The 8,800-nt window shown below is 35.9% G+C and overlaps 1 protein-coding gene across 2 annotated transcripts; it reads right to left on the reverse strand.

Moving 5' to 3' along the window:
* LOC109222903 (dihydrolipoyl dehydrogenase 2, chloroplastic-like) lies at positions 232–7,627 on the reverse strand. 2 transcript variants are annotated; one of them, XM_019387202.1, is made up of 15 exons: positions 7,109–7,626; positions 6,476–6,622; positions 4,807–4,941; positions 4,608–4,710; positions 3,843–3,967; positions 3,612–3,737; positions 3,458–3,538; positions 2,766–2,828; positions 2,617–2,691; positions 2,461–2,539; positions 2,270–2,370; positions 1,759–1,872; positions 1,477–1,590; positions 1,134–1,205; positions 232–630 (listed from the first exon to the last, which is right to left on the reverse strand). In XM_019387202.1, exons 1-15 carry the CDS (start codon positions 7,442–7,444, stop codon positions 583–585), a joined length of 1,719 nt encoding a protein of 572 aa, XP_019242747.1. In that variant the 5' UTR covers positions 7,445–7,626; the 3' UTR covers positions 232–582. The 2 variants fall into 2 exon arrangements, with proteins under 2 accessions (XP_019242747.1, XP_019242740.1); XM_019387195.1 differs by lacking the exon at positions 232–630 and adding an exon at positions 663–827 and having other exon boundaries at positions 7,109–7,627.

The raw sequence follows: 8,800 nt of genomic DNA on the forward strand, positions 1-8,800 counted from the left end.
AAACGCAAATAACGGGAGAGAGAAACAGTAGAGCACTAGCGTATACTTGGAGAGAAAGTAGTCTTTTAACAAAAAAGGGTAAAATAGTCTTTTCAAATGGCTTTTAACAAAAAAGTGGGTATGGGTGCAAACAGAAAGACAAAGCGGGTACAGGTTAAAAGGGGCGCCCTATTAATTTTTACCATATTTGCGCAGCGCATAATAGATTACAGTAACTTATAGGTCAAAAAATGCCAAGACAAATACCACATTCCATTTCGTTGCTCATGCATAAGCAAATAATTGTAACTTAAAACTTATACAATGTCAATGTCCAGACAAAAATCACTCTTCGTATATTGTTGCTTATTTCCAAGTTCAACCTATATATACCACAGGCTTAAATGCTAACTGACTAGAAAACAAAATTGAGTTTCTCGGCCACTCATTTAGGCAACTGATGTATGTGTGCTCTTGAAGAAAGGTCGAACAAGAAACTTCTTTCTAGACTAGTGCACATGTTAAGATCGGCCATCAAGCGCCAATTGGAAACTGCTGCAAAATCCTATAAATTATGCATCCATCACGGCGGCCCCTTGGTACTTAGGCTGCAACTGGCTCAGCAACTGGACTAGAAGTGTAAGCTTTAACCTTCAATCCAAATGTACACATATTAAGCAAAAGCTGAAAAATCCTTTTCAATTGCATCTGACCCATAAAAGACAACGGGGAGGGGGGGCTTCATAAACTATCAAGTACGTCTGTGCATGATATTTAGATGATCTAATATACCAGTTAAATATGAGAGAGAATCTCAGTTCACAACCTAAGGAGGATTTCCTCCCTACCTGCAATTTTACATGCACATGTGTGAGGGACTTCAGCAAGCACCTGGTAGTCAGCTTATGACTTCCAAATAGAGGACAAGAAGATTAAATAGTAAGCCAAGCTTCAATGGTATTTTGGAGAACCTAGGATATCCCACTGGAGCATCTTGACAAAGAGATGACAGTAATTTTTTCTTCTTTTTTTTTTAGGGGGGGGGGGGGGGGGGGGATAATTAGTGGTATTCTATCTAATTCATGAGGAAATGAACTATGTTTTCCTATAGAAAAATACACATTACCTGCAATAACAGAGAACCGAGAAATTACCTTTGCTGCCTTAAAGAGTTCATCAATCACTTCAGACAAGGTTGGATGTGCATGAACAGCAAACTTTATGTCCTGCAAGATGCAATTAAAATGATAAAGCAAAATTGGATAATGTTGCTAAAAATGTGATTGGTATTTATTATCTTTCCCATGAGATTCATGATTCTGGATTCCTGCTGAAGATCGCAATGTTGCAAGAAAAGATTTAGAATTTCATTATTGAAAGAAAAACAAGACCGAAATTCTTTTCCAATACAATACCAAAATCTCTACCCAATTCAGTTGAAATATTTCCACAGAACTGTTTTTTTAGGAGGAACATGCAATGGAATGTGACGTCTACCTGTATACGTGTTCCCATAGCTATGGCGTTGGATGCTTCATGTATGAGGTCCGCAGCATGCATTCCAAAGATGTGAACTCCTAGGATCTCCCCATTGTCGGGTCTGTATATCATCTGCATCAGACAAACATTTCAATGAACAAAACAATACTACTAATCTTGGGATACTTCATACTAGAAACAGACTAAAACCATTCAGAAACAAAAAACGAACTCCAAGAAGTAGCTAAGTATCATATACACAATCCATGAACAATGAATTAGAAAAGATGACATGGCCACCTTTGCAATTCCCTCCCCTTCATTTTCAGCAAGGGCTTTTGTGTTAGCCTTGAAACTAGTCTTGGCTATACCAATCTCAAAGCCCTCCTTTTCAGCTTTTTCTCTGGCTTGAGGCTACAAAATGGCAACAAAACAATAACACTTTTAAGCAAAATGCAATTGAAAACTAAAAAATTAACCCAGTATGAAAGACTGAATGTTAACAAGCATATATCCTTCAGTGAGTTTGCATACACATCAAGTGTTTGTAGGTGCATAAAGTAGGCACTCTTGTGTAAGTTCCAGTGTCCAGTATCAGACCAATATACAAATAGACTCATTAAACTAACCATTATTTATTATATATGCTGAACACCCTAAAAATACAAAAATAATGTTAAACAATAAATTTTCCTTCTAGTGCTGTAACTCATGAAATGAAACGATATCTAAAGAACAAACATTATCCAGATATAACCAGCAAAGAAAGTGAACAAGGAAAAACCTACTATTCACAGAGAAATTATTGTACCTCTGTTAATCCGACCATACTGATTTCAGGATGGGTAAAGCATGCAGCTGGAATGCTTAAATGATTCAGGATGTGGTCCTTTCCAGTAACTTGCTCAACAACTATGTAAGAAGAAAAGGCCAAATGTTAAACAATTACAGGAAACTTGCTCAACAATAAACACAGCAGTTGATGTCACACGAGATCGTTACCAGAGATTCCTTGTGCACTTGCAGCATGTGCAAGCATCATTTTTCCATTTGCATCACCAATGCAATACAAGTGAGGGACCTAGCAACCACAAAGCCTAATGAGTTGAAAGAAAATTGACTAGAGAAATCCCAAAAAAAGAAGATATTCATGCTTACCAACTCTCCATTGGCATCAATAACACACATCCGTTCATCAACAGGAATAAATCCACGTTGTGTTTGAACATTTATCTGTGTAGAAAACAAAATTATTAGAAGTCACAACATTTATAAAGTTAGTTTCTGTAAACATGCATGCAACTAACATTTTCCAGGCCAAGTCCCTGCGTGAATGGAGCCCTTCCAGTTGCAATTAGAGCAGCATCTACCTGCAGCAGGATAAAATATTTGGGAATTTATCAGATGCTAGTGACAGGAACCAAGTATCCTGCAGAGTACAGAAAATGTGGAAAACAAGATCTTAAATCTAAATGCACGCAACAACGAGAGCAAAGACGTTCTCCCTCTTTTGATGTTACCACTATTCAGAAAGTACTACCTGCATAGTCTTACAATGACGTGTTGCAGGAATGTTGCTAAGCTGATACAGTCTATCCAGTAATCAAAGTTATCTTATACCACCGACTTTAGCTGTGTGCTTAATTAACTCATATAACAATCTGTGTTTATCAAAAGTGTATAGTCTTGCAACAAAGTACCTATAGACAGGTTAATCCAACATTGATTTTTCCCCGATAAACAGGTCAGACAAACAATGATAAAGCTTAAAGGATGAATGAGACCTATGATGTCGCAGAAATACTCATTAAAGGTAACTTTACAATCCAAAGACTTTAGATTTATTAATTTGTTATTTTGTTTATAGTTGGACATGATTTAAGATTTATGATCTTAACCAGTAACCATGATCCGAGACCAAAAGGATACAGCTTCCATCCAAAATCATGAATTGAAAATAACAATGTTAAACTCCTCTGAACAAAAAGCTACAACTTACTTCCAATGTATCCTTGAGTTCCTTAGTCTTTGCATCAATAAGCTCAATAGTCACTGGCTTTCCATCCTTTGCTGGAGTTATCTGAAGAAGGTGCAACAAAATTAAGGTAACTGGTCGGCGTGTAGGGGTTCAAGTTAGTATGTGCCTATATTACCTTGCTTGCAAATACACCTGTATGATAATCGATCTTTCGAGGATTTATGAGGACTCGCTGTGCCAACTTCCCAATCTCAGGATCAAAGCCGGGCATGAGCTGATCTAGAGCCTCAACAAAGGTAACCTGCGCAGTTATCCAGTGGTCAGCATAGAAAGACAGATTATGAAAGAAAAGATTGATGTTCTGTTGCTACAGATACAGTCTTGCAGAAACTATAATAGGCTTTACCTCACTTCCAAGTGCTGTATACACATCACTGAATTCTAGTCCAATGTAACCACTTCCGACAATAGCAATCCATTGAGGTACAAATTCCAATTTGAGTGCATGATCACTTGTTATCACTGTCTTACCTGCAAAAGCAAGCATCGGCATCATTTAATGATAGAAGTTCTATATCTCTCATGTCTAAATCTTTTCCAAAATTTCAACATAGATGAGCTCAAGTAATTGTCGGAAAATCAATTCCAAATCTTGATGCAAAAAATTCGGTACAATGCCAGTCAAGTAATGTTATATCACTTGTGTAGACGACAATTGAGCATTGCCAGACACATCCACAGAGCTACTGAACAATGAGTGAACAAAAACTTCCGCCAACATGTTTAGGAGTTTAGCACCTAATCTTCCGTAAAAACTCTTAACATATATGCTCAAGAAATGTAGTAGATAGTAAAACCAAGTCTTACAAACAGGTTTTTTTCTGCAAGCAGTGTATATGCTACTTCACAAGTTTATTGAATAAAAAATGGATCTATAGAACTTCCACTTTCAACAAATCTTAGAATCTTCATCCCATTAATTGATGTTTCCAACGATTAAAAACTTTGATTTCAAGAGTATTAAGATGTTAAGCATGAAGCATCCAAGAAATACCAGCTATTCAGCAGGCTGCAACCTTTAGTATATCATACGTAAAAAAGACTTGCAACTCGATAATTCAGTTGCTTATTGCATCCTGAACAGACATAACAATCAAGAGAAATCACTTACCATCAACCTCAATGCCTTTGGGCACGGAGGGGACAGAACCAGTTGCAATTATTATATCTTTTGCTGTTATTACAGTATCTCCATATTTGACCTTTTGTGGACCCTGAAAAAGCACAACAAAATCTTCATCATCCAAATCCAACTGGTTACAAACAAAAGAGGCTAAGAGATAATAGTAATCTGTAAAATATAAACATACCAAAATTGTTCCAAAACCTGTCAATATATCCACACCAAGGGCTTTCATTGAATTGGTCAAATTACTACGAATCTTGGAGGCCAAATTATTTGCATGATCAGCAACACCCTGTCTGTCATATCCAGCGGCAGCAACCTTACATGAAAGATAAGTGATGTACCATAAGTACAGTAGATATATAAAGTCAGAACTAAGAGCAAAAGACTAAAAAATGAGTTTGAAAGACCTGAGTTAACAGTTCCATTAGGAGGACACTCGAGCTTCCTTACTAGATGCAACTTAATTAACAAAGAACATATAGTCTTAAGTTCATCTAAACAGAATAAGTAGGTTAGGTACCAGAAACACGTATCGGTTGTTTTAGTTTATGCATGAATTTTTTCATCTAACTTTACTCCTAATTCCTGAATAAATGATCTATGAATGTCACTGCTATGGGAGTTCAGTAATCATTGTTGCCTTATATACACCCCAAAAGAAGAGGCACAAAACAACCATTATCATGTTCTGTATTTCCCAAATACTAGGGTAAATACACAAATCTGACTTCCCAATTTTGAGTTGTGCTTTGTCACTGTATAGTACCCAGTAGGGGTATGACATGAAAGTACAAAAAGATTTAGAGATATGAGGATCAGATACGAACTTCATTACAGTATATAATCTTTGTTCCATAATTTTTTTTACTACAATGTTGTCCAGGCTAGCTTGCACATACCTCGAATATTTCACCAGGTACCTATTGCCTCCCACCTCGACAGGTACTAGATAATTCCTCCCACCAAGGCTTGGGCAAATGGGAAGAAATCAATTAGTGTTTTTTGTCTCTGCTAGAACTCGAACCTTAGACCTCATGGTTCTCCACCCACTTCATTGACCATTAGGCCACATCGGTGGGTGCTTTTTTCATAATTGTCATTATATGTTTACAATTTAAAGATATTATAACAAAAAAAATTAATAACTGTCGGCAACACAAGTGAAAAGTACGAACGCACATTCTATCAGTTGTACAAAACAGTATAAGCTATGAATTGAAATCACTCAACATCTTTATTAAAAATCATTAGATATTAGACGGAAACGTCAATCACATTAGAAACAGGGGTGCATCTCCAACTTAGTCATAAAAAATTCTGATTTTTGTTTAAAATTGTATTTTGGCCGAAAAATATCCCACTTTGACTCCAATGCACCCAATTCCGGTGTACTCATCTCCAAAGTAAGGATATTAATAATAGTGATAATAATAACAAAAACAACAACAACAACAACAACAACAACAATAATAATAATAATAATAATAATAATAATAATAATATAATAATAATAATAATAATAGTAAGATATGGGGCATGTTGTATCCTGTACCAATATGAAGTTCAGAAGTTAGTATTGTGCCTCATAGCTTTTGCTCCCAAACTTTCCATGTTGAATTACCTCATGAAGTCTTAAGTATTGTGAGTATGTAACAAATACCACAACAGTTATGTTAACCGACATATGCCAAACGATCAAACAATGTTTCTTTCTCTAAAAGAACATATGCCCAGAGCCCACTAGTGGGATTTCACTGGGTTGTTGTTGTTGTAAAAGAACATATGCCATGTCAGGACCCCATGACAGAACCTAAACATATTAGGCTTATAGGAGCAAGAATAAGAAATACCTGGAGACCAAAAGACTTCATATGGTGTTCATTCTGAAGCTCCCGCATGCGCCCGCTCACAGCTAAAAGAGCTTTGGAAGGAACACATCCCCTATTTACACATGTTCCTCCAACTACGTCCCCTTCGATGATAGCAGTTTTCAAGCCCTGCAAAGATCCTTAAGTAATTATGCACAATATTCGCTGGAAATAGAAACAGAACCATCTAGTTCAACCCAAGTTCTTCTCATGCTATCCAGGCTTCAACGATCTCACAATGAAAAATTTCCAAGAATTATACAAGTGAAATTGATGTTTTATAGGAGTTCACTAAGCAATAAGCATCACCGCGTCATATTTTTTTTTCTTTTCTTTTCTCTTCCTTTGGTTATTTATTTATTTATTCATTGAGTTTATCCAAGAATCTTGTCGCCATTTTCCATTTCAAAATCCCCAGTCATTAAAGTAACTGCATTCATGATTTCTACAAGCGATTCGTTATTCAAGAGCTACGTTCAGTAATATAGCCGAATTAAGCACCTTCTATTACTAGTTCATGAAAAAAGAAAAGCATTTGGATTAGTAAAGAAAGCAGAGACAGCCAACATCAATAAGCTAGTACTAACAGAATTCAACAACACAATAGTAGTATACCTTCTCAACGGCATGAAGAGCAGCACCATGACCACCAACACCAGCTCCAATAATAACCAGATCATAATCAAAACCCTTGGAAGGAGCTCCATTTCCACCCAAAGAAGCCGCGATTCTGTTGGAGCACGAAAGCCTCGTAGTCTTAGATGATTGGAAACGCGTATGAACAGACGAATTCAATGATTTGAACCCAAAAGCCTCCCTTCTAAGACCACAGAATCGAAGTGATCGTGGCGAAGTCAGCAAAGTGACGTTCGCATTGGAAGCGACAGCGGAGCAGTCCGATCTGCAGACCGTCGATGGAGAAGATAGCGAGAGAGAAATTGAAGACTGCATTGTGATTAGGGTTGAGAGCTTTGTGGAGACTGGAGAGGAAATGTGGGGGGAACAGGGGAAGGTTGTGAGGAAGGAGATATATTATAGTGTTAGCTTTGAGAGCTCCGTTGGAGGTGGCGGAGTTAACTAAGTGAAAGTTCCCTTTTAGTGTGTTCTTCTTGTACACTCTCTGTGTGTGATGAACCAACTACTTATTTCCTCTTGGAGTAGTATTTATTATTTGGTTAATGTTATGATATTAAAAAGGCACATTGTCATGAGTTGAATCTATAAACCTAGTGTTAATCTATTAACTCTGTAAAAGAAAATAATTGTGGGAATATTTTTATAGTTGGAAAATACCTTTATGGAAATGGTTACATGAAATCAACAAGGACGATTTGTAATTTTGTTTTGTTATAAGATACCCAATTAATTAAAAAACCGAAAAAGGGTCAAATATATCCCTATACTATGAGAAAATATTTAAATATATCATTCGTTATACTTTGGGTTCAAATTTATACTTGCCGTTATACTATTGGTTCAAATATACCCTTTGTCCATTAAGTTTGTCCAAGATGGACATCCAATCATACGTTACACTGATATTTGATGAGGTATATGTATGTGGCATGCCACCTCAGCACCCCTAACCCATTTTACCCCTTCATTCTAATTTTTTTTCCACTCCTAAAATTTTCTTCCCCTCCACCACCATTGGTTCGGGTTTTTCAAATACCAAATCAAACCAATTGTGTCGGGTTATTAAATCTAAAGACCAAACCAAATCAATAAAAGTCGGGTTTTTCGAGCTTTCGGGTTTTTTCGGATTTTTTTTAACAAAGTCTTCATAGCACAACATATAGAATTTGCGCTCCAAATCTTTAATCCAAATAAGATAGAACTATATAATATGTTTTTCAAGAAAATAACATAAAATATAACATCATTCATAACATTGTACTAAAACATTCAATAAATGAAGATAATAAAATCGCATAAAAATTATTATTAATAGGCCATAATAAAAATGAACATAATCTAAAATTTCTAAGTTTACTAAAATAAGTATGGCTAATAAGTACTGTTTAACCAAAAAATTGTGTACTTCGGTCAAAAGATTATTTTTAGAAGTACTCGACTACTGATAATCAAGAAATTCTATATTTTCTCAGTAATAAGAAAGGAAATGAAATAGCAAAGTAATCAATAGAAAGCAAAAGAAAATAATTGTGTTCCAATAATAATCAGAACGTGTCCTTACAAGTGAAATCCCTTTTCCTTATACAGGAATCTATAAGTACAACGTCTCTTCCCTTTTATAACTGAATCATTATGAATATTAATGACATTAATGAGACGTTATAATTGGTA

Source organism: Nicotiana attenuata, chromosome 1, assembly GCF_001879085.1.
Source record: "Nicotiana attenuata strain UT chromosome 1, NIATTr2, whole genome shotgun sequence".
Lineage (NCBI taxonomy): Eukaryota > Viridiplantae > Streptophyta > Magnoliopsida > Solanales > Solanaceae > Nicotiana > Nicotiana attenuata.